Consider the following 25,706-nt stretch of genomic DNA (forward strand, 5'->3'; position numbering starts at 1 on the left):
AACATCACATAGCCCTCTTCCAATAGCATTTCGGGCATCAATATGAGCTCAAATGAAAATTATGCAATGAGATAAAATGATGTACTCGTCGAGGTGAACAATTCGGTATGCTACACGTCCAAAACGGAGCCACGGGTGCAAAGTTATGACACGATAAATAAGGCATGAAAATATGCAGACTTGGCGAAAAAAAGAAGTCAACCCTGGTTTCTCAGATCTGGATCCGGCTCGCACGGAAGCCGAGGTGGCCGGAGGCTCGCCGGAGAATAGGTCGGGGAGGCTACCGGGGGCGAGGCCGGCCGGATCTGGCGGAGGCGGCGGCCGGGACGGCGGGCGGCGGCGCCGATGTGCCGGGGCGGCGAGGCGGCCGCGGGGCAACGCGGGGGCGCGCGGTGGGTGGCGGCGGAGCTCGCAGCCGGGCAACGGGGAGGCGGAGGCGACCAGCGGCGAGGCGGAGGAGCGCGGCGGCGGGCGGCGCGCTCGGGCGCGGGGCGGCGCACGGGCGGATGGGCCGCGGGGGCCGGCAACGGGCCAGGCGGGCCGGCGGCGCGGGGGCGGCGGACGCGCCACGTGGCGGCTCCCGGTTGGCCGGGTGGCAGAGGGCGGACGCATCCGGCGCGGTCCGGACATGTCCGGCGGCGCGAGGGGAGCGGTGGCTAGGGTTTGCCCGTAAATTTCGGGGATGGGCACATATTTGTAGGTAGAGGGAGCTAGGAGTGTCCAAATGAGGTGTAGTTTTCGCCCACACGATCGTGATCCGACAACGGAGAGCATGGAAGTGACTTAGATGAGTTATTGGGCTGTTTTGGAGGGGTGTTGGGCTGCAACTCAAAAGAGGCCTTTGCGGTTATGCGGTTAACTGTTGGAGTGTCAAACGACCTCCAAATGGCACGAAACTTGACAGGCGGTCTACCGGTGGTATACCAGGGCCACTTGGCAAGGCTCGGTCCATTCCGAGAACCTTCAACACCCGCACACTAAAAGAGACAAGAGGGGTGCGCCGGTGCATGTGGGAGTGCCGGATTGCGAAATGGACAACGGGGAAAATGCTCGGATGCATGAGACGAACACGTATGCAAATGAGATGCACATGATGACATGATATGAGATGCATGACATGACTAAAATGCAAAACAAAAGACAAAAACCCAACCACGGAGGGAATATCATAACACATGGCCGAAAATGGCAAGAGTTGGAGTTACAAAGATGGAAAGTTACATCCGGGGTGTTACAACCTTCAAGAACTCACCTCCCCGGCAACGGCAACGGAAAAGAGCTTGATGTCTACTACACAACCTTCTTCTTGTAGACGTTGTTGGGCCTCCAAGTGCAGAGGTTTGTAGGACAGTAGCAAATTTCCCTCAAGTGGATGACCTAAGGTTTATCAATCCGTGGGAGGCGTAGGATGAAGATGGTCTCTCTCAAACAACCCTGCAACCAAATAACAAAGAGTCTCTTGTGTCCCCCAACACACCCAATACAATGGTAAATTGTATAGGTGCACTAGTTCGGTGAAGAGATGGTGATACAAGTGCAATATGGATGGTAGATATAGGTTTTTGTAATCTGAAAATATAAAAACAGCGAGGTAACTAATGATAAAAGTGAGCCTAAACGGTATTGCAATGATAGAAAACAAGGCCTAAGGTTCATACTTTCACTAGTGCAAGTTCTCTCAACAATAATAACATAGATATATCATATAACTATCCCTCAACATGCAACAAAGAGTCACTCCAAAGCCACTAATAGCGGAGAACAAACGAAGAGATTATGTTAGGGTACGAAACCACCTCAAAGTTATCCTTTCTGTTCTATCTATTCAAGAGTCTGTAGTAAAATAACATGAAGCTATTATTTCCGTTCAATCTATCATAGAGTTCATACTAGAATAACACCTTAAGACACAAATCAACAAAAACCCTAATGTCACCTAGATACTTCATTGTCACCTCAAGTATCCGTGGGCATGATTATACGATATGCATCACACAATCTCAGATTCATCTATTCAACCAATACAAAGTACTTCAAAGAGTGCCCCAAAGTTTCTACCGGAAAGTCAAGACGAAAACGTGTGCCAACCCCTATGCATAGATTCATGGGCGGAACCCGCAAGTTGATTACCAAAACATACATCAAGTGGATCACGTGATATCCCATTTTCACCAAAGATAAGCACGGCAAGACATACATCAAGTGTTCTGAAATCCTTAAGGACTCAATCTGACAAAACAACTTCAAGGGGGAAACTCAATTCATCACAAGAGAGTAGAGGGGGAGAAACATCATAAGATCCAACTATAACAGCAAAAGCTCGTGATACATCAAGATCGTGCCATAGAGAGAACACAAGAGAGAGAGAGAGAGAGAGATCAAACACATAGCTACTGGTACATACCCTCAGCCCCAAGGGTGAACTACTCCCTCCTCGTCATGGATAGCGCCAGGATGATGAAGATGGCCATCGGTGAGGGATCCCCCCTCCGGCAGGGTGCCGGAACGGGCTCCCGAGAGGGTTTTTGTGGCTATAGAGGCTTGCGGCGGTGGACTCCCAATCTATTTTCGTATTCGATGGTTTCAGGGTATATGGGAATATATAGGCGAAAGAAGTCGGTCGGGGGAGCCACGAGGGGCCCACCAAGTCTCCTGGATCACGTTCGTTCCAAAAATTACGCTGCGGAAGGTTTCATTCCGTTTGGACTCCGTTTGATATTCCTTTTCTTCAAAATACTGAAACAGGCAATAAAACAACAATATGGGTTGGGCCTCCGGTTAATAGGTTAGTCCCAAAAGTAATATAAAAGTGTATAATAGAGCCCATAAACATTCAAAACAGATAATAATATAGCATGAATGCTTCATATATTATAGATACGTTGGAGACGTATCAATATCATGCGATCTATCATGTCTCTTACCGATTTACCACTACCATTTTGGAGTTATGCATTAGCGACAGCTGCATTCACGTTAAATAGAGGACCGTCTAAATCCGTTGAGACGACACCGTATGAACTGTGGTTTGGCAATAAATCTAAGCTCTCGTTTCTTAAAGTTTGGGGTTGTGACACTAATGTCAAAAGGCTTCAGCCTTATAAGCTCATACCCAAATCGGAGAAGTGTGTCTTCATAGGATACCCTAAGGAAACAAGTGGGTACACCTTCTACCACATATTCGAAAGACTGATCTTTGATTGCCAAGAATGGAACCTTTCTAGAGAAGGAGTTTCTCTCAAAAGAAATGAGTGGGAGGAAAGTAGAACTTGATTAGATAATTGTACCTTCTCTCAGTTCGGAAAGTATCTCATTTTAGAAATTCGTTCCCGTGATGCCTACAGCAACTAGAGAGGAAGCTAATGATGATGATCATGAACCTTCAGATCAAGTCACTACAGAACCTCGTAGGTCAACCAAAGCACGATCCGCACCAGAGTGTATGGCAATCCTATTCTGGAACTCATGTTACTTGACCATGACGAACCTATGAACTATGAAGAAGCTATGATGAGCCAAGATTTCAAAAATGGCTTGAGGCCATGAAATCTGAATAGGATCCATGTATGACAACAAAGTGTGGACTTTGGTGGGTTTGCCCAATGATCGGAAACCCATAGAGAATAAATGGATCATCAAGAAGAAGACTGATGCTGATGGTAAATGTTACTGTCTATAAGGCTCGACTTGTTGCAAAAGGTTTTCGACAAGTTCAAGGAGTTGATTACGATGAGACTTTCTCACCCATAGCAATGCATAAGTCTGTCCGAATCATGTTAGCAATTGTCGCATTTTATGATTATAAAATCTGGCAAATGGACGTCAAAACTGCATTCCTTAATGGATTTCTTAAAGAAGAGTTGTATATGATGCAACCAGAAGGTTTTGTCGATCCTAAAGGTGCTAACAAAGTGTGCAAGCTCTAGCGATCCATCTATGTACTGGTGCAAGCATCTCGGAGTTGGAATATACGCTTTGATGAGGTGATCAAAGCATATGGTTTTATACAGACTTTCGAAGAAGCCTATATTTACAAGAAAGTAAGTGGGAGCTCTATAGCATTTCAAATATTATATGTGGATGGCATATTGTTGATTGGAAATGATGTAGAATTTCTGGATAGCATAAAAGGATACTTGAATAAAAGTTTTTCAATGAAAGACCTCGGTGAAGCTGCTTATATATTGGGCATCAAGATCTATAGAGATAGATCAAGACGCTTAATAGGACTTTCACAAAGCACATACCTTGACAAAGTTTTGAAGAAGTTAAAAATGGATCAGTCAAAGAAAGGGTTCTTGCCTATGTTGCAAGGTGTGGAATTGAGTCAGACTCAATGCCCGACCACTGTAGAAGATAGAGAGAAAGTCATTCCCTATGTCTCAGCCATAGGTTCTATCATGTATGCTATTGATACGTCTCCAATGTATCTATAATTTTTTATTGTTCCATGTTGTTATACTATCATTCTTGGATGTTTTACAATCATTTTGTAGTCATTTTATATCATTTTTCGGTACTAATCTATTGCCATAGTGCCTAGTACCAGTTGTTGTTTTCTGCTTGTTTTTTACATTGCAGGGAATCAATATCAAACGGAGTCCAAACGCAGCAAAACTTTTTGTGGATTTTTCTGGACCAGAAGACACCATATGGGCCAAGAAAGTACCTGAGGGGTGCTCCGAGGGGAGCACAACCCACCAGGGCGCGCCTGGCGGCCCAGGCACGCCTAGGTGGGTTGTGCCCACCTCGGTGGCTTCCCGCACCGCCTCTTTACTCTATAAATACCCCAATATTCCAGAAACCCTAGGGGAGTCGACGAAAATCAATTCCAACCGCCGCAAGTTCCAGAAACACCAGATCCAATCTAGACACCATCTCAGAGGGGTTCATCATGTCCATTGGTGCCTCTCGGATGATGCGTGAGTAGTTCTTTGTAGACCTATGGGTCCGTAGTTAGTAGCTAGATGGCTTCCTCTCTCTCTCTCTCTTGATTATCAATACAAAGGTCTCTTGGAGATCCATATGATGTAAGTCTTTTTGCAGTGTGTTTGTTGGGATCCGATGAATTTGAGTTTATGATAAGATCTATGTTTTTTATCCATGATTATTTGAGTCTTCTTTGATCTCTTATATGCATGATTGATTATAGCCTCGTATTTCTTCTCCGATTTTTTTTTCCAACTTGATCTATTTATCTTGCAATGGGAAGAGGTGCTTTGTGATGGGTTCGATCTTACGGTGCTTGATCCCGGTGACAGAAGGGGAAACGACACATATGTATTGTTGCTATTAAGGATAACAAGATGAGGTCTATTTCTACATAAATAGATCTTGTCTACATCATGTCATCATTCTTATTGCATTACTCTGTTTTTCCATGAACTTAATACACTAGTTGCATGCTGGATAGCGGTCGATGTGTGGAGTAATAGTAGTAGATGCAGGCAGGAGTCGGTCTACTAATCTTGGACGTGATACCTATATAATGATCATTGCCTAGATATCGTCATGATTATTTGAAGTTCTATCAATTCCCCAACAGTAATTGTTTTCCCACCGTTTGCTATTTTTATCGAGAGAAGCCACTAGTGAAACTTACGGCCCCCGGGTGTCTTCTCATCATATTTGCCTTTGCAATCTATTTTCCTTTGCTTTTATTTTCAGATCTATTGAACCAAAAATACAAAAATACCTTGCTGCACTTTATTTATTTTGCGATCTATTTATCCTATCTATCACAACTTTATCACATCTTCTCGCCAATTCGAGGCATCGTTACCCGAAAGGGATTGACAACCCCTTTAACACGTAGGGTTGCGAGTATTTGTTACTCCCTCTATCCCAAAATTAGTGTCTTGAGCTTAGTACAAATTTTTACTAGAGCTAGTACAAAGTTGAGACACTTATTTTGGGATGGAGGGAGTATTTGTGTGCAGGGGTTGTTTATGTTGTGTTGCTTGGTTCTCCTATTGGTACAATAACCTTGGTCTCATCACTAAGGGAAATACCCACCATCGTTGTGCTGCATCATCCCTTCCTCTTTGGGGAAATACCGACGTAGTTCAAGCAGGCATCAGCTATGATGTGTACCTGTGATGCCCTCGATTCAATCGTACACTAATCATACATGCAAATGTGTACAATCAAGATCAAGGACTCACGGGAAGATATCACAACACAACTCTAGACACAAATTAAAATAATACAAGCTTTATATTACAAGCTAGGGGCCTTGAGGGCTCGAATACATCAGCTTGAATACAAACGAGTCAGCAGAAGCAACAATATCTGAGTACATGCATAAGTTAAACAAGTTTGCCTTAAGAAGGCTAGCGCAAAAGCAACATCAATCGAAAAGGCAAGGCCTCCTGCCTGGGAGCCTCCTAACTACTCCTGGTCGTCGGCGTCCGTCACGTGGTAGTAGGCACCCTCGGGGTAGTAGCAGTCGTCGGTGGTGTCGTCTGGCTCCTGGGCTCCACCATCTGGTTGCAACAACCAGAAGGAAAAAAGAAAGGGGGGAAGGGGGAGCAAAGCAACCGTTAGTACTCATCCAAAGTACTCGCAAGCAAGGATCTATACTACATATGCAACATTATCAAATGAAGACTGTATATGTGGATTGGGCTGCAGAAATGCCAGAATAGAGAGAAGGCCTAGTCCTATCGAAGACTAGCATCTTCTGGAAACCACCATCTTGCAGCAAACAGGAGGGAGTAGAGTAGCATAAAGTAAAGTAGTAGTAGTGTTATCAACCTCGGCCAGAGACCCTTTCTCGACTCCCTACGAGAAAGCAATCCCAGAGCCATACTATCCATTTCTCATCGCAATCCAATTCTCATCACAAGTATCCAGTTCTAGTTGTATCGATCGGGATACAACTTCAAGTGTCTGTTACCGTAGGATAGGCTATCGATAGATGTTTTCTTCCCTACAGGGGTGCACCAACTTACCCACCACGCTCGATTAACTCCGGCCGAACACACTTTCCTGGGTCATGCTCGTCCTCGGCCAAACAATACACTGCAACCCGACCTAGGCTTAATAGAGAGGTCAGCACGCCGGACTAAACCTATGCCCCCAGGGGTCATGGGCCATCTCCCCAGGAACTCCTGCATGTTGCGTACGTGGCCGGTGAGCAGACCTAGCTACCTCCTTCAACAAGGCAGGTGCTTACGTAGTCCAACCCGGCGCGTGCCGCTCAGTCGTTGACGTCTATTAAGCTTCGGCTGATGCATACGACGCAGAATGCCCATACTATGCCCACATGATGGTTAGTGCTATCAAGCCAGAGGCCCCTCGGATCAAATATCCAAATCATAGTGGATTAGGAACGCGCGGTAACAAGCAGAGACTCACAAAAGATGTGACCCCGTTGCCCCGTCTCGAGGACTTGCGGCAAGGGCTAGGAATGCCCGGCCACGCCTCGTAATTATCTCGCGGGCACCTTCCAGGTCAACCCGACTCCACATCACTCGCAAATATGCTTGCGCGGGTACCCCTCAGGGTCGACCCGTCTTTAGTAACATGATTCAGTGTAAAGTCATAGTAATCATAGTAACTGTGTGTCTAAACATCAAGGGGAAAACCCGAGGAATCACCCCCGGTGAATTCCACTCGATGTAATCATCAAGTTGAACGTAAGAGGAATCACCCCTGAGGTTCACACTTGAGGGGTTGCACGACAGAGTCGTATCGGAAGTGGTTAAGGCGGAATCACCCTCGATGACCACGACCGAATAGCTATACTACAGGGTTAACACCAGAAGTGTTGTAGAGGTCTCACCCTTGGCACTCGATAGTAACCCAGCAGTGTCGAGCAACTAAGGGGAAAGTGATGTGCGGTTCTGGGGCCTGGTCTTCGATCCCGTTGATCGGGTCTTCGATGATGAAGCAGGGGCAACAAGGACAAGGTGGGGTCACTGATGGATCACTAACCAACCTATACTAAGCAGTTTAGGATAAGCAGGTAAGGTAACAATAGGCAGGTTACAAAAGCAGGCTATGCATCAGACTAGGAGCAAACAATAACGATAGCAAAATCTAATGCAAGCATGAGAGAATGGAATGGGCGATATCGGGATGATCAAAGGGGGGGCTTCCCTGGTTGCTCTGGCAAGGAGGGGTCATCGTCGACGTAGTCGATCACAGGGGTAGCATCGGCCTCGGGGTCTACCGGAGAGAAGAGGAGGAAGAAACAATAAATATAAAGCAAACATAGCGTCACAAAGCATAACATGGCAATATGATGCGTCGTGTGTGACCTAACGTATGGCTACATGATAAAGGTGAAGGGGGAATTCAATCGAAAAAGTGTTCCCGGTTCCAGACCTGTGTTAGATAGATGACCGGAGGAGAATGTTCCATGTTCAAATAGTTAGAGGCATTTGACAGCTAAACGGACCGCGTATTCGGATTCGTTGGATTTTTCTGAGCAACTTTCATGTAGAAAACATTTTCATCCGAGTTAGGATTTATTTTCTATGAATTTCTGAAGATTTAAACAATATCATGCAAATATCTTTAATTCAAAAAGGGGGGTACTGCGTCAGCACGATGTCACCCAGACATCAGCAGTCAACTAGCCAGTTTGACTGGTCAAGCTGACGCCTAGGACCCACCTGTCATGGGCAGAGGGTTAACAGGGGGTTCTAACTTAATCAGATTAGTTAAATAACAGGTTGGGCCCACCACTCATTGATTAATTAGCTTAACTAAATAGTTTTAACTAATTTAGTTAATTAAAAAGAGGTGGGGGCCACTCGTCAATGGTTGGACCAAGTCTAGTTAGCAAGTTGACTCGGTCAACAGGGACCATGGGACCTAGCTGCCAGTGACACAGAGGGCCCAGTGGCAGGGCCACGTCGGACCGGCACCGGAGTGAGCTCCAGTGAGTCCTGTTTGCGGCGAAGGGCTCGAGCGGCCATCGGGATTCGTCCCCCGTCGTTCGTTTGACGCGCGGGGGGGAGGGTGCATTTGGTCGAGGGCGATGAGCCGCATCGAACTGGGGCGGTAGCCGGGCCGGGGCAGCCGGAGACGGCACCGGCGTCGACGCGTCGGCGACCAAAGAAGGGGCGGAGCGCGTCGGGTTCGCATCGCAGGTGCCATTTGGCACGCGGAGCGGTGCGTTCGGATGCGGACGAGTCACCGCGTCGAGTGGTGCAAGTGGCTGGAGTGGGGGAGGTCCTGAGCATCGCCGGCAATGAGAAGAAGCGACGGCGGCTTCGGGCAAACACTGACGCGGGGCTACGGTGCACGATGGGGCGGTCAGCGAGCATGGGTGGCTCTATGGTGATGCACCAAGCACGACCACGTGCTCAGTGGCAGGCCATAGCGGTTGTGGCTGTGACGGCGAAGCGGGCAACAATGGCGAGCTCGCGGGTGCGGCGACAACTAGCTAGAGAGGGAGGCGGCCTACTTGAGAGAGGGGAGAGGGGGAGGAGCTCACCGGGTGGGCGCACGAAGGCCCGGCGAGCAACGGGAGCAGTGGCGATGAATCGCGACGACAGCGTCGCGATGGCCGAAGAAGGGGATCGGGTCGCCGGCGTTGCTGTGCTGCTCCCCGACTTGATCCAACGGCGCCGGACGAAGGGGTCGACGGCGCTGGGCTCCCGGACAGTTCGGCGGGGTCGGAGGGACCCGGTGGCCGCGGGCTCGAACGGCGCACGGCGACGGTGGCGCTCAGGAGGAGCGAGCATGTGAGGGAGAGGGGAACGAGCGAGGGAAAGGAGGCGGATCTGGGTCTGGCTAGGGTTTGGCAGGGGCGGGGTGGCCTTATCCGCCGGGGGAGATAATGGGGAGGCGTGGGATGGCCGGCGCGTGGCCATCGCGGCCACGGGCGGCTGGCTGTCGACCACCTCCCCTCTATGAACAGAGTAGGGAGGAGAGGGGTAGGTGGGCTGGGCCTCACTGTAGTTAGCAGGCCTAAGTGCACAGTGCACTTTGGCCTTTTTCTTCTCTTATCTTGTTTTCTTTTTATTTAATAAACAGAGATGAGTAAGAAAAGGTTGGGCATGCTATTTACTTGGGAAAAATATGGGAAGTGCCCCCTTTATTCCCTGGTAATCTTAGGCAGTGCCACAAACAATTTGGAGACCAGAAGAATTCATTTGGTATTTTTCATAAATAGGATAGCATTTAGAAATGTTGAATTGGTGTTGTTATTATTGCTACTGCTCATCTTTGCACAAAAGTGATGTTGTGTTCCTTAACAAATAATTGTTATGGAATTTTTGACAACCGATGAACATTTTTCCAGCAATTTTTGAGGAACTTCAAACTTCACTTGAATTTGAATTGACTGGAATTTCAAATGGGATATTGAACAAAAGTGATTAAGCACTATTTGGAAAAAATGATTAGCCTAATCACAGTGGGCTACTGTAGCATGACACTGGGGGTGTTACAGTACCAGACCTGTTCTATGCCTTGCCACGAGTTTGGCAAGGGGTACAATAGTGATCCAGGAGTAGATCATTGGACAACGGTCAAAATTATCCTTAGTTACCTAAGAGGAGTAAGGAAATGTTTCTCGGTTATGGAGGTGATAAAGAGTTCGTCGTAAAGAGTTACATTGATGCAAGCTTTGACACTGATCTAGATGACTCTAAGTCTCAAGCTAGATGCGTATTGAACGTGGGAGCAATTAGCTAGAGTAGCTCCATGCAGAGCATTGTAGACATAGAAATTTGCAAAATACACACGGATCTAAATGTGGCAGACCCGTTGACTAAGCTTCTCTCACAAGCAAAACATGATCACACCTTAGTACTCTTTTGGTGTTAATCACATAGCAATGTGAACTAGATTATTGACTCTAGTAAACCCTTTGGGTTTTGGTCACATGGCGATGTGAACTATGGGTGTCAATCACATGGCGATGTGATCTATTGGTATTAAATCACATGGTGAGGTGAACTATATTATTGACTCTAGTGCAAGTGGGAGACTGAAGGAAATATGCCCTAGAGGCAATAATAAAGTTGTTATTTTATATTTCCTTATTGCATGATAAATGTTTATTGTCCATGCTAGAATTGTATTAACTTGAAACTTGATACATCTGTGGGTACATAGACAAAATACTGTGTCCCTAGTAAGACTTTACTAGACTAACTCGTTGATCCAAGATGGTTAAGTTTCCTAACCATAGACATGTGTTGTCATTTGATAAACGGGGTCATATCATTAGGAGAATGATGTGATGGAGAAGACCCATTTGTTAGCTTAGCATTATGATCGTTCAGTTTTATTGCTATTGCTTTCTTCATGTCAAATACATATTCCTTCGACTATGAGATTATGCAACTCCCGGATACCGGAGGAATGCCTTGTGTGCTATCAAACATCACAACGTAACTGGGTGATTATAAAGATGCTCTACAAGTATCTCCGAAGGTGTTTGTTTGGTTGGCATAGATCGAGATTAGGATTTGTCATTTCGAGTATCAGAGAGGTATCTCTGGGCCCTCTCGGTAATGCACATCATAAGAAGCCTTGCAAGCAAAGTGACTAATGAGTTAGTTGCAGGAAGATGCATTACGGTACGAGTAAAGAGACTTGCCGGTAACAAGATTGAACTAGGTATGAAGATACCGATGATCGAACCTCGGGCAAGTAACATACCGATGACAAAAGGAATAACGTATGTTGTCATAACTGCTCGGCCGATAAAGATCTTCATGGAATATGTGGAAGCCAATATGAGCATCCAGGTTCTGCTATTGGTTATTGACTGGAGAGGTGTCTCGGTCATGTCTACATAGTTCTCGAACCCGTAGGGTCCATATGCTTAACGTTTGATGACAATATTGTATTATATGAGTTATGTGATTTGGTGACCTAATGTTGTTCGGAGTACCGGATGAGATCACGAACATGACTAGGAGTCTTGAAATGGTCGAGAGGTAAATATTGATATATAGGATGATGGTATTCGGACAACGGAAGTGTTTCGGGAAGCACCGGGTACTTATCGGGTCATCGGAAGGGGTTCCGGGCACCCCCGACAAAAGATATGGGCCGTATGGGCCAAGAGGGGAAACGCATCAGCCACAAAGGGGCTGATGCACCCCCCATATGGGCTGGAAACAATGGAGAAGGAGGGGGCAAGGAGGAAAGGAAAAAGGGAATAGGATTCCTCTTCCCTTCCTACTGCGAATAGGAATAAGAGAGGGGGTAGGCCGAATTGGGAGCGGACCCCAAGTAGGATTCCTCCTACTTGGGGTGCCCCGCTTGGCTGCCTCTCCTCCCCTCTAACCTATATATATGTGTGGGGGGGAGGGGGCACCTACAACATAGAACAACAACTGTTAGCCGTGTGTGGCGCCCCCCACCCCTCCATAATTTACACCCCGGTCATAATGCCGCGGTGCTTAGGCGAAGCCTTGCGTAGATCACTTCACCATCACCGTCACCACACCATCGTGCTGACGGAACTCGGAGGGCTAGGAACGTCATCGAGCTAAACGTGTGCAGAACTCGGAGGTGACGTACGTTCGGTACTTGATTGGTCGGAGCTAGAAGAAGTTCGACTACATCAACCGCGTTGTCTAATGCTTCCGCTTTCGGTCTACGAGGGTACGTGGACACACTCTCCCCCTCTCGTTGATATGCATCTTCTAGATAGATCTTGCGTGAACGTAGGAATTTTTTTGAAATTGCATGCTACATTCCCCAACAACATTAGGGTTGATTGATGTGTGTAATATGGTGTTATCTTACTACGAACTCTGGGGCTATTTGTGACAGTTATAGGAATAGCTCAATGGATTGATCGGAAAGAATAACTTTAAGGTGGTTTCGTACCCTACAAGCAATTTAATCTTATGTTCTCCGTGATAGGAATGTTGGAATGATTCTTCGTTGCATGTTGAGGGATTGTTATATGATCTAATTATGTTATCATTGTTGAGAGAACTTGCACTAGTGAAAGTATGAACCCTAGGCCTTGTTTCCAAGCATTGAAATACCGTTTTCCCACTTTTTTACTAGTTACCTCACTGTTTTTATTTATTCAGATAACAAAAACCTATATCTACCATCCATATTGCACTTGAATCACCATCTCTTTGCCGAACTAGTGCACCTATACAATTTACCATTGTATTGGGTGTGTTGGGGACACAAGAGACTCTTTGTTATTTGGTTGCAGGATTTTTTTGAGAGAGACCATCTTCATCCTACCCCTCCCATGGATTGATAAACCTTAGGTCATCCACTTGAGGGAAATTTTCTACTGTCCTACAAAACTCTGCGCTTGGAGGCCCAACACGAGTCTACAAGAAGGTTGCGTAGTATACATCAAGCTCTTTTCTGGCGCCGTTGCCGGGGAGGTGAGTGCTTGAAGGTATATCTTTAGATCTCGCAATTCAATATTTTAGTTTCTTGTTTTATCACAAGTTTAGTCTATAAAATAAAACTCTAAAAAATGGAATTGAGGTTGCCTCATATGCTTCATCTTTTTAATGTCTTTCGTGAAAATGATGGAAAGGAAAATTGTGCTCAAGTGTTAGAAGAAGATGTCTATAAAATGTTTGGCATAAAATCTTTGTATGATGAGCATGATTGCAATGTTGTTAGTATGAAGTCTTTGAATATCCATGATGCTAATGATATGCAAAGCCACAAGCTTGGGGATGCTATGTTTGATGAAAATGGTATTTTTGTCCCTCATGTTTTGATGAGCAATTTTGTGATGATGATAGCATGCCTCCTATGTATGATGATTATATTGATGAAAGTGGGTTTGTAAGAGTGTAAACTTTAGTAATTAATGATCCCACTATTTTGGAGGGTGTTGAATCTTATTGTGATAATTATAAAAGTGGATTTGCAGAGCTCATAACTTTATTTAGTGATGAATCCACTATTTCGGAAGAGGTTCCAATTTATTATGAGAACAAAGTTGCTATCTATTTTGATTCTTGTGATGATATGTATGCTATAAAGAATAATGATAACCATGAAACTTGTCGTCTTTATTTTAATTTTCAATTGGATTATGCCTCACGTGATAGTTATTTTGTTGAGTTTCCTCCCACTACTATTCATGAGAATAAATTTGTTTATGTGGAAAGTAATAAAATTTCTATGCTTGTGGATCATGAAAAGAATGCTTTATGTGATTGTTATATTATTGAGTTCATTCATGATGCTACTGAAAATTACTATGAGAGAGGAACATATGCTTTTACATATTGCAATAATATCAAGTTTCCTCTCTATGTGTTGAAAATCTTGAACTTATGCTTGTTTTGCCTTCCTATGCTAGTTGATTCTTGCTCCCATAAATTGTTTGCTCACAAAATCCCTATGCATAGGAAGTGGGTTAGGCTTAAATGTGCTAGTCATATGCTTCATGATTCTCTCCTTGTGTTTCAATTCTTATCTTTTATGTGAGCATCATTGAAATCATCGTGTCTAGCTAGAAAGGCATTAAGAGAAAAGCACTTGTTAGGAGACAACCCAACACCATTACCTACTGTTTTTGTATGTTCACATGATTATGCTACTTTAGTAATCATCTTTTATAGCTTTTGTTTCAATAAAGTGCCAAGTAAAGCCTTTGGGATAGTGTGGATGATAGTTGACTTGATTCTGTGCAAAAACAGAAACTTTTGCGCTCAGTCCAGGAATTTTGAAAATTCACTGGAACGTTCTTTTAATCTGAATTATTGACACATGATTTATATACAAATTTTATACGTTGTCGTAATTTTTCAGAAGTTTTGGAGTTACAGAGGTATGGAAAGTTTCCAGATTACTACAGACTATTATGTTTATGACAGATTCTATTTTCATTGTGTTGTTTGCTTATTTTCATGAATCTATGGGTAGTACCGGAGCGTATAAACCATGGAGAAGTTGGAATATAGTAGACATAACACCAATATAAATAAAGAATGAGTTCACAACAGTACCAAAAGTGGTGATTTTATTTTCTTATACTAACGGAGCTTACGAGTTTTCTGTTGAGTTTTGTGTTATGAAGTTTTCAAGTTTTGGGTGAAGTTTCGATGGACTACGGAATAAGGAGTGGCAAGAGCATAAGCTTGGGGATTACCAAGGCACCCCCAAGGTAGTACTCAAGGAACACCAAAGCCACTAAGCTTGGGGATGCCCCGGATGGCATCCCCTCTTTCGTCTTCGTCTATCGGTAAATTTACTTGAAGCTATATTTTTATTCACCACATGATATGTGTTTTGCTTGGAGCGTCATTTTATTTTGTTTATATTTGCTTTATGTTATTCATAGACATGTTTTTATATCTTTTGTTCAGTAAAAAAGGTCAAGTGTGGCCATTGTCATGCTTATTTTACAAGTTTATATGTTGCTGTTTGAAAACAGAAAATTTGTTGTTATATTTTGAATATTGGTGAATAGTCAGAACATGATAAAATCTTGAAATTTTTACACGGTAATTTAAAACATGTTTTCTATAGTGTGGTATTTTTTCAGAATTTTTGGAGTTACGGAAGTATGATTCCTCTTGCATTCTTTACAGACTGTTCTGTGTAGACAGATTGTTGTTATGTTTGCTTGTTTAATGATTCTATTTGAGGATAGGTGTGTTAAATATGCTGAGGAATTTAGTAGGAAATATCAAATAATAATTTTAGTGGTTTTCTACAGTAGGGAATGATAAGGTTATTGCATTGATTTATACTAACTTATCTCACGAGTTTTGGTTGAGTTTTGTGTGGATGAAGTTTTTAAGATTTGAGGAAACCGTGATATAAAAGGAATTAAGGAGACACAAAAGCTCAAGCTTGTGGATGCCCAAGGCATCCCTAATTAATATTTCAAGAAGTCTTAAGCATCCAAGCTTGGGGATGCCCCGGTTGGCATCCCACCTTTCTTCTTCAACAACTATCGGTCAGTTTTGGTTGAGCCTAAGTTTTTGCTTCTTCACATGATATGTGATATTCTTGCAATGTCAGTTTATTTTGTTTTGATTGCTGTTGAATAATGTCCCAATATCTGAAATTCTTAAATGTTAGAGAGTCTTCACATAGTTACACAATTATTCAACTACTCATTGATCTTCACTTATATCTTTTGGAGTAGTTTGTCATTTGCTCTAGTGCTTCACTTATATCCTTTTAGAGCACGACGGTGGTTTTATTTTGAAGAAATTGATGAACTCTCATGCTTCACTTATATTATTTTGAGAGTCTTAAACATCATGGTAATTTGCTTTGGTTATGAATTTAGTCCTAATATGATGGGCATCCAAGAGAGATATAATAAAAACTTTCATATAAAGTGCATTGAATACTATGAGAAGTTTGATTCCTTATGATTGTTTTGAGATATGAGGATGGTGATATTAGAGTCATGCTAGTGAGTAATTGTGGATTGTAGAAATACTTGTGTTGAGGTTTGTGATTCCCGCAGCATGCACATATGGTGAACCGTTATGTAACGAAGTTGGAGCATGATTTATTTATTGATTGTCTTCCTTATGAGTGGCGGTCGGGGATGAGCGATGGTCTTTTCCTACCAATCTATCCCCCTAGGAGCATGAGCATAGTACTTTGTTTCCATATCTAATAGGCTTTTGCAATAAGTATGTGAGTTCTTTATGACTAATGCTGAGTCCATGGTTTATGCGCACTCTCACCCTTCCACCATTGCTAGCCTCTCTAGTACCACGCAGCTTTCGCCGATACCATACACCCACCATATACGTTTCTCAAAACAGCCACCATACCTACCTATTATGGCATTTCCATAGCCATTCCGAGATATATTTCCATGCAACTTTCCACCGTTCCGTTTATTATGACACACTTCATCATTGTCATATTGCTTTGCATGATCATGTAGTTGACATAGTATTTGTGGCAAAGTCATCATTCTTAATTTTTCATACATGTCACTCTTGAGTCATTGCACATCCCGGTACACCGTCGGAGGCATTCATATAGAGTCATATTTTGTTCTAAGTATCGAGTTGTAATTCTTGAGTTGTAAGTAAAAAAGAGTGTGATGATCATCATTATTAGAGCATTGTCACATGTGAGGAAAAAAAGAGGCCAAAGAAGCCATTCAGAAAAAATGAGAGAAAAGAGAGAAGGGGCAATGTTACTATCCTTTTTTCACACTTGTGCTTCAAAGTAGCACCATGATCTTCATGATAGAGAGTCTCCTATTTTGTCACTTTCATATACTGGTGGGAATTTTTTCATTATAGAGCTTGGCTTGTATATTTTAATGATGGGCTTCCTCAAATGCCCTAGGTCTTCATGAGCAAGCAAGTTGGATGCACACCCACTTAGTTTCTTTTTGAGCTTTCATAAACTTATAGCTCTAGTGCATCCGTTGCATGGCAATCCCTACTCACTCACATTGATATCTATTGATGGGCATCTCCATAGCCCGTTGATACGCCTAGTTGATGTGAGACTATCTCCTTGTTTTTGTCTTCTCCACAACCACCATGTTCTATTCCACCTATAGTGTTATGTCCATGGCTCACGCTCATGTATTGCGTGAAAGTTAAAAAGTTTTGAGAACATCAAAAGCATGAAACAATTGCTTGGCTTGTCATCGGGGTTGTGCATGATTTGTATATTTTGTGTGATGAAGATGGAGCATAGCCAGACTATATGATTTTATAGAGATAGCTTTCTTTGGCCATGTTATTTTGAGGAGACATGATTGCTTTATTAGTATGCTTGAAGTATTATCATTTTTATATCAATATTAAACTTTTGTTTTGAATCTTATGGATCTGAACATTCATGCCACAATAAAGAAAAATTATATGGATAAATATGTTACGTAGCATTCCACATCAAAAATTCTATTTTTATCATTTACCTACTCGAGGACGAGAAGGAACTAAGCTTGGGGATGCTTGATACGTCTCCAATGTATCTATAATTTTTTATTGTTCCATGTTGCTATATTATCTGTTTTGGATGTTTTATATGCATATATATGCTATTTTATAGTATTTTGGGGACTAACCTATTAACCTAGAGCCCAGTGCCAGTTTCTGTGTTTTCCTTGTTTTTGAGTTTTACAGAAAAGGAATACCAAATGGAGTTCAAACGAGCTGAAAATTTACGGTGATTTTTTATGGACCAGAAGAAGCCCCCGAAGCACAAGAGTTGGGCCAGAAGAGTTCTGTGTCAAGGAAAAGGGTGGAGGATGCGCCCACCCCTCTAGGGCGCGCCCCCCTGCCTTGTCGTTGACTCATGGACCCCCCTGACGTGAAATTGTCGCCAAAAATTCCTATAAATCCAGAAACCCCCCAGAAAGAAACCTAGACCGGGAGTTCCACCGCCGCAAGCCTCTGTAGCCATGAAAAACCAATCAGGATCCCGTTTCGGCACCCTGTTGGAAGGGGAAACCATCACCGGTGGCCATCTTCATAATCCCGGTGGTCTCCATGACGAGGAGGGAGTAGTTCACCCTCTGGGCTGAGGGTATGTACTAGTAGCTATGTCTTTGATCTCTCTCCCTCGTGTTCTTGATTTGGCACGATCTTGATGTACCGTGAGCTTTGCTACTATAGTTGGTTCATATTGTGTTTCCCCCTCTCTACCTTGTGATGAATTGAGTCTTTTGCCTTGAGGTTTTGTTATGTCGTATGGAAATCTTTGGATGTGAGAGCACTTGATGTTGTCTTGCGATGGGATATCCGTGGTGACAATGGGATTCTTTATTGATCCACTTGATGTATGTTTTGGTTATCAACTTGTGGATTCCCGTGGTGACATTGGGGTAATCTATGCATAGGGGTTGGTACGTGTTTTCATATTCCTTTCTCTGATAGAAATCTTGGGATACTCTTGGAGTTCTTTGTGTTGGATTGAATATTATGAATCTGAAGTTGTTTGATGCATATCGTATAATTGACCCACGGATACTTGTGGTGACATTGGAGTATCTAGGTGACATTAGGGTTGATTGATGTGTGTCATATGGTGTTATTTTACTACAAACTCTAGGGCTGTTTGTGACACTTATAGGAATCGCTCAATGGATTGATCGGAAAGAATAACTTGGAGGTGTTTTCGTACCCTACAAGCAATTTCTTCTTATGTTCTCCGTGATAGGAACTTTGGAATGATTCTTCGTTGCATGTTGAGGGATTGTTACATGATCTAATTATGTTATCATTGTTGAGAGAACTTGCACTAGTGAAAGTATGAACTCTAGGCCTTGGTTTCAAGCATTGCAATACCATTTTTGCCCACTTTTATTACTAGTTACCTCGTTGTTTTTATTTATTAAGATTACAAAAACCTATATCTACCATCCATATTGCACTTGTATCACCATCTCTTTGCCGAACTGGTGCACCTATACAATTTACCATTGTATTGGGTGTGTTGGGGACACAAGAGACTCTTTGTTATTTGGTTGCAGGGTTGTTTGAGAGAGACCATCTTCATCCTACGCCTCCCATGGATTGATAAACCTTAGGTCATCCACTTGAGGGAAATTTCCTATTGTTCTACAAAACTCTGCGCTTGGAGGCCCAACACGAGTCTACAAGAAGAATGTTGCGTAGTAGACATCACTGTCCGGCAAGGGAGAGGGGCGCCCCAGCCCCCTGTGGGCTGGTCTGTCCCTCCCTTGGCCGATTAAGGCCATATACCTACCGAGGGGTGTCTCAAACCCCTTTCGGTGACCCGATGGCTACCCGGTGCATCCCGAAACACTTCCGGTGTCCGAATACCATCGTCCTATATATCAATCTTTACCTCTCAACCATTTCGAGACTCCACGTCATGTCTGTGATCTCATTTGGAACTCCGAACAACATTTGGTCACCAAATCATATAACTCATATAACACTATATCGTCAATGAACGTTAAGCGTGCGGACCCTACGGGTTCGAGAACTATGTAGACATGACCGAGACACCTCTCCGGTCAATAACCAATAGCGGAACCTGGATGCCCATATTGGCTCCTACATATACTACGAAGATCTTTATCAGTTGAACCGTTATGACAACATACGCAATTCCCTTTGTCCATCGGTATGTTACTTGCCTGAGATTCAATCGTCGGTATATTCATACCTAGTTCAATCTCGTTACCAGCAAGTCTATTTACTCGTTCAATATTACATTACCTCGTAACTAACTCCTTAGTCATTTGCTTGCAAGCTTATGATGTCTATTACCGAGAGGGCCCAGAGATACCTCTCTGATACTCGGAGTGACAAATCCTAATCTCGATCTATGCCAACTCAACAAACACCTTTGAAGATATCTGTAGAGCATCTTTATGATCACCCAGTTATATTGTGACGTTTGATAGCCCACAAGGTATTCCTTCGGTATTCACGAGTTGCATAATCTCATAGTCGAAGAAATATTTATTTGACATGAAGAAAACAATAGCAATAAACTGAACGATCATTATGCTAAGCTAACGGATGAGTCTTGTTCATCACATCATTCTCCCAATGGTGTGATCCTATCAATTGACAACACATGTCTATGGTTAGGAAACCTTAACCATCTTTGACGAGCTAGTCTAGTTGAGGCTTACTAGGGACATAGTATTTATTTTTGTATTCACGCATGTATTTAAGTTTCCGATCAATACAATTCTAGCATGAATAATAAACCTTTATCATGCATAAGAAAATATAAAATAACAACTTTATTATTGCCTCTAGGGCATATTTCCTTCAGAAACCACGTCGGAGAAAAAAGACCCACTATCTATCTTAGGGTGAGCCATTCCCCACTATCTATCTTAGAGTGGGAGGGGTGCACGGGTGTAGGGGGTCGCCCGAGTTGTGCTGCGGGGTTTAGAGGGGTGGCCGGGGCGGCGATGGGGGGAGGCCGAGAGGAGGGCGGGGTGGAGAGGCTGTGCGTGGAAGCGCCCGCCTGCCGCGGGTGGTGGAGGCCGGCGGTTAGGGCGGGGCAGGCCGGCGGCGTCGCAAGGAAGAAGAGAGGGAGGTAGAAGATGAACAGTGCTCGATCTGTTTTCGGTCGTTGGATGAAGATCTAAAGGTTCTGGTTCAAAATGACTGATGAACTTTTATTTTGATGTGACTTATAGTCAATCCCTTTTACTTTTCCCGTAGTTGCTGTCTCTCTCTTGTTTTCCAGTGTCATTTCTTCCACGGCTTCTCTGCGAGATCCCGTGTTGATCTGCACGTCACGTACTTATTTTCAACAAAAGAAACCTCTCCACACAAAAAAAACAAAAGAAACCTCTCCACACATATCACTGCCAAGTCAGTCACGACAAAAGCATGCCCACAAAGATCAAGCGAGCCCGAGTCTTGTTCGTCCGCTTCCCACGGAAACAATCTACTTCCTGGAAAGCAAATGCTCTATCTATACATAAATACAGAAGCTTCCGCGCTGAAGGTAAACACTCTGTTCACGGAGGCGGCCAGCTCAGACAAGTGCAAAGGTCTCACTGCCTCGGCACGTCGTTCGTGCAGTGCAAGGTGTCCCTCCCAGGCTCCCAGCTCTGCCATGGCGACCGGGCTAGGAGTCGCCGCGAAGGCCGTGCTGCTGGTGCTAGCGCCGGTGGTGATCTCCGTGGCGCTCTACAGCCCCAAGGACTTCTCTCCGGCGGAGCTGCCACCCGAGCACAGCTTCGGCGCTGACGTGTCCGCGCCGCGGCACGACGCCCGCGTGCTGGCCGCGAGCGAGCGGATCGGGGAGGGGCTGCTCCCGGGCCCCGAGGACCTGGCGTACGACGCCGCCGGCGGGTGGCTGTACACGGGGTGCGCCGACGGGTGGGTCCGCCGGGTGAGCGTGCCTGGCGGGGACGTGGAGGGCTGGGCCTACACCGGCGGCCGGCCGCTCGGCGTCGTGCTCGCGGGCGACGGCGGCATCGTCGTGGCGGACGCGGATAAGGTGAGTCAACTGCTCGAACCTCACTTGTTTGCTTGTCGACTTTGTTTCTTTGATAGTTCTTCCTCGATCTCGAGACAAAAATTCGCCATTTTTCGGGCTTCCTCTCGTTGGATTGAGGTGGTTATAGCATGAACTACGTATGTTGAGTTGTTGACAATCTTCAGAAATCAGAACCGTTTCTCACTTAAGTTCCACCAATCGAGAAGACAAAGGTAGATCAATTGACCTTGGCAGACAAAACACCCTTGGTAAAATCTCGCTATGTTGAGCTGATAGTACTTCGCAAAATCTTGGCATAGAGAACATTGTTATCATCTACAGAGTACAGAATGACCCACCAAATTGCACGAGGCAGTCAAGTCTTTCTGATTCTCTATTAGTACAAGTTGCATCGTGGTACAGCTCAAAGCTCACATGACAAACCAGAAGCATCACATCACAGACATGAGTTGACTTCCATAATGAGGAAATTACTAGTTGGTTAACCAGTAACAGCGCTAATCAGCAGCCACAGTATCGGAAAATTACTGAAGACCGTTGGATGGCCTGGCAGGGTTTGCTGAAGGTTAGGCAGGACAAGACGGTGGAGCTGCTGACGGACGCGGCGGAGGGCCTCAAGTTCGCCCTGACGGACGGCGTGGACATCGCCGCCGACGGCACCATCTACTTCACCGACGCCTCGTACAAGTACAGCCTCGCTCACCACTTTCTGGACGTGCTCGAGGCACGGCCCCACGGCCGGCTCATGAGCTTCGACCCCTCCACGCACCGGACCTCCGTGCTCGCGCGCGACCTCTACTTCGCCAACGGCGTCGCCGTCGCGCCGGACCAGGACTCGCTCATCTTCTGTGAGACGGTCATGTAAGCATGCACCCGCCCGTTGTACGTGCATCTGAAGCTTGCACGCTGCGGTGCGGTCTGACCGGCTGACGCCATTGACTGCAGGAGGAGGTGCTCGAGGTATCACATCAGGGGCGACAAGGCAGGCACGGTGGAGAGCTTCATCGACAGCCTGCCGGGGCTCCCGGACAACATCCGATACGACGGCGAGGGCCGGTACTGGATCGCGCTCTCGGCGGTACGCACAATTTTGCAGCCAAAAAATCTTTGCCTTGCCACCGCATATTTCTTGAAACCTGCATGGTAAAATTAATCAAATCGCGTTGCCGGCGATGGGCACCTGCGTGCGTGCGTGCAGGGGAGGACGCTGCAGTTGGACGTGTTGATGTGGTCGCCCTTGCTGCGGAAGCTCGTGTACATGGTGGAGAAGTACGTGATGGCGGTGCCGCAGGGCCTGAGGGACGCGGGGACGATGAGCGTGGCTCTCAACGGGGAGCCGGTGACCATGTACACTGACCCGGGACTCGCGCTCGCCACCGGCTGGCTCAAGGTCGGGGGCTACCTCTACTACGGGTCGCTGGCAAGCTCGTACATCAGCAGGGTCGACCTCACCAAATCATCCATCGAAGCCTAGCTAGCTAGGACGGTCAACTCATCATCTCTCGATTGATTAATTGTTCGTTCTGATGATGAACTCGTGGTACTTTTTTTTAAGGACACTTGATGTCAAAAACGCTCTTATATTATGAGAAAGAGAGAGTAGATGATACCCCACACCTATTGCAGAAATATTTTGCAATGTATTTAAATAATATATGATTGTATGGAACATGAATATTTAGCATATGATAACTGAAAGTACATATGATTTATTGTGTTTAATTATTGCACACTTGTATATTACTTATGTGGGTTGAATATGTGTTTTCCTTGTACTTTTTAATCGGTCTGGTAAAAAAAGGTTTGAAACTTTCTAAGAATGATCACCATGGTGGTGTTTTTTTCAAAGTTTTTGGAAACTTTCATTTTTTTTGTCAAACTTTGAACAAAAAGGGGCCAAATATGTATTTTTCTTGTATTTTTTTGGCAAAAAGGTTTGAAACTTGCCCATAATGATCACCATGGTAGTTTTGATTTTGCATAATATTGCAAAAGTTGTTTTGGGCACTTTCAAATTTTTGTCAACTTTTGACCAAAACAGGGTTGACTATGATTTTGCTTGTATGGTTTAATCCGTTTGGCAAAAAAAATGAAACTTTCCTAGAATGACCATCATGGCAGTGTTAATTTTACATATGTTTCTGGATTTTTTTTTTTTAAAATAATTTTAGTGACGTGGCATCTAACTGGGCAGTCAACTGGTCAAAACCACCCATGTCATCAAAAACTGGTTTGAGGAGAGAGTGGGATTGAAACTTGACCGGTTTTGATAGTTCAAATTTGTAACTTAGACAGTTTGAAAGTTCATGTTGATTCATAGATGCTTGTGACCGTTCAGGTTTGGTTCTCATAGCATAATAGAATGAAAAAACTTATGCATATTTGCAGGTTTGAGGTAGGTTTTTTCTATGCATGATTGCATGCTATGATTGATTTTTTTCTCATGCCGGTTGCGCGGTAAGATGGCATGCCTGCATTTTATGATAAAGAAATTAGTGGGGCTAGCTATTTAGATATATGATAGTGTTTACAAGTTGCGAAGAGACATGCACTTGGGATCAATTTTCGCTTTGTTTGCAAGACAAGGAAACTTTACTTCCGATCTTTGTATTTCGAGATAACGAAGTGCCAACTAAAACTCCACATAGGCTTCTTTTTTTGGTAATGTCAATATGGCTAGTACTATTGATTTTCAAATTCAGTTACTTCGTTCACAGTTAGACGAGCCTTTATTGAGTAACAAAAGATAATGGTTCATCGACCCACTTACATGAGACATGCCTCAAAAATCTCGCCAAAGTCGTAGCTAGCTAAATCGACGAATCCAGTTACGGAAATAGTTGCAAAAACCTGTAGAGAACCAAACATCATTGAATTGCCTTGATAATAGTAGAGCATCACGTACAACAGAGATTATCGGTAGCGCTAAGCATGTCAGCTGAGGCACCACCCCTATCTAGGCATACATCCTCTCCATCATCACCAGATCAGATCGACAACCTTCCTTACAATGATGTGCTGCCTCACCATACCTAAAGGTGTGATCCATCAAATCACTAGTTACCTGAGAAACTGCTTCTGGAGAAAATATGGTTCCATGGAAATAGGCGCAGCCCTCATCGCTTGGGACTCCATTTGCAAACCTAACGCACATGGTGGATTGGGTATATTGGATATCACAACTCACAACAGAGCCCTTTTGATGAAATTCCTCCACAATTTTTTCAATAAGGAAGATGTACCTTGGGTCAACATCATTTGGGAAGCTCATTACCAAGATGCTCTCCCAAGTGACAAGATGGTTGGGTCGTTCTGGTGGAAATCGCTGCTTAAATTGCTTCCACTTTACAAAAGCCATGCTATATGCAAACCTGGTACTGGAGATACAATTACCTTCTGGTCTGATAATTGGACAGGTCAACCTGTGTTGGAGAAATTCCCAGAACTTTGTTCTTATGCGCTTAATAAGGCCTCCTCTCTATGGCTGAAGTCACTAATCAGCAAGATCTCAGTTTGCATTTCCACAAACCATTATGTTCCCAAGCATTCCAACAATTCAACGAGCTCACTGCACTGCTAGTCAATAGAGAGAATTCCACGGATAAGGACATATGGAAGTATACTTGGTCAAAGCAGCAATACTCATCTATGAAGATGTACAAGAATATTATGGGACCCAGTTTTGAACATGGTGCTTTTAAGAAACTTTGGAAAACCTCATGTTGACTCAGATATCAGATATTCTTCTGGCTACTACTTCATGATAAGATCAACACCAATAATATGATTGCCAGAAGAAAGATGCACCTACCAGACTATTCTTGTACGCTTTGCTCTGACGGTGTTGAGGAAAC

The 25,706-nt window shown here is 44.3% G+C and overlaps 1 protein-coding gene across 1 annotated transcript; it reads left to right on the forward strand.

The window, feature by feature from the left end:
• The first annotated feature begins 21,298 nt into the window (after positions 1-21,298).
• LOC123127305 (protein STRICTOSIDINE SYNTHASE-LIKE 7) lies at positions 21,299-23,574 on the forward strand. Its single transcript, XM_044546959.1, has 4 exons — positions 21,299-21,852; positions 22,406-22,713; positions 22,798-22,930; positions 23,051-23,574. Exons 1-4 carry the CDS (start codon positions 21,313-21,315, stop codon positions 23,324-23,326), a joined length of 1,257 nt encoding a protein of 418 aa, XP_044402894.1. The 5' UTR covers positions 21,299-21,312; the 3' UTR covers positions 23,327-23,574.
• Positions 23,575-25,706: the final 2,132 nt, after the last annotated feature.

This window comes from Triticum aestivum, chromosome 1B (assembly GCF_018294505.1).
Source record: "Triticum aestivum cultivar Chinese Spring chromosome 1B, IWGSC CS RefSeq v2.1, whole genome shotgun sequence".
Classification (NCBI taxonomy): Eukaryota; Viridiplantae; Streptophyta; class Magnoliopsida; order Poales; family Poaceae; genus Triticum; species Triticum aestivum.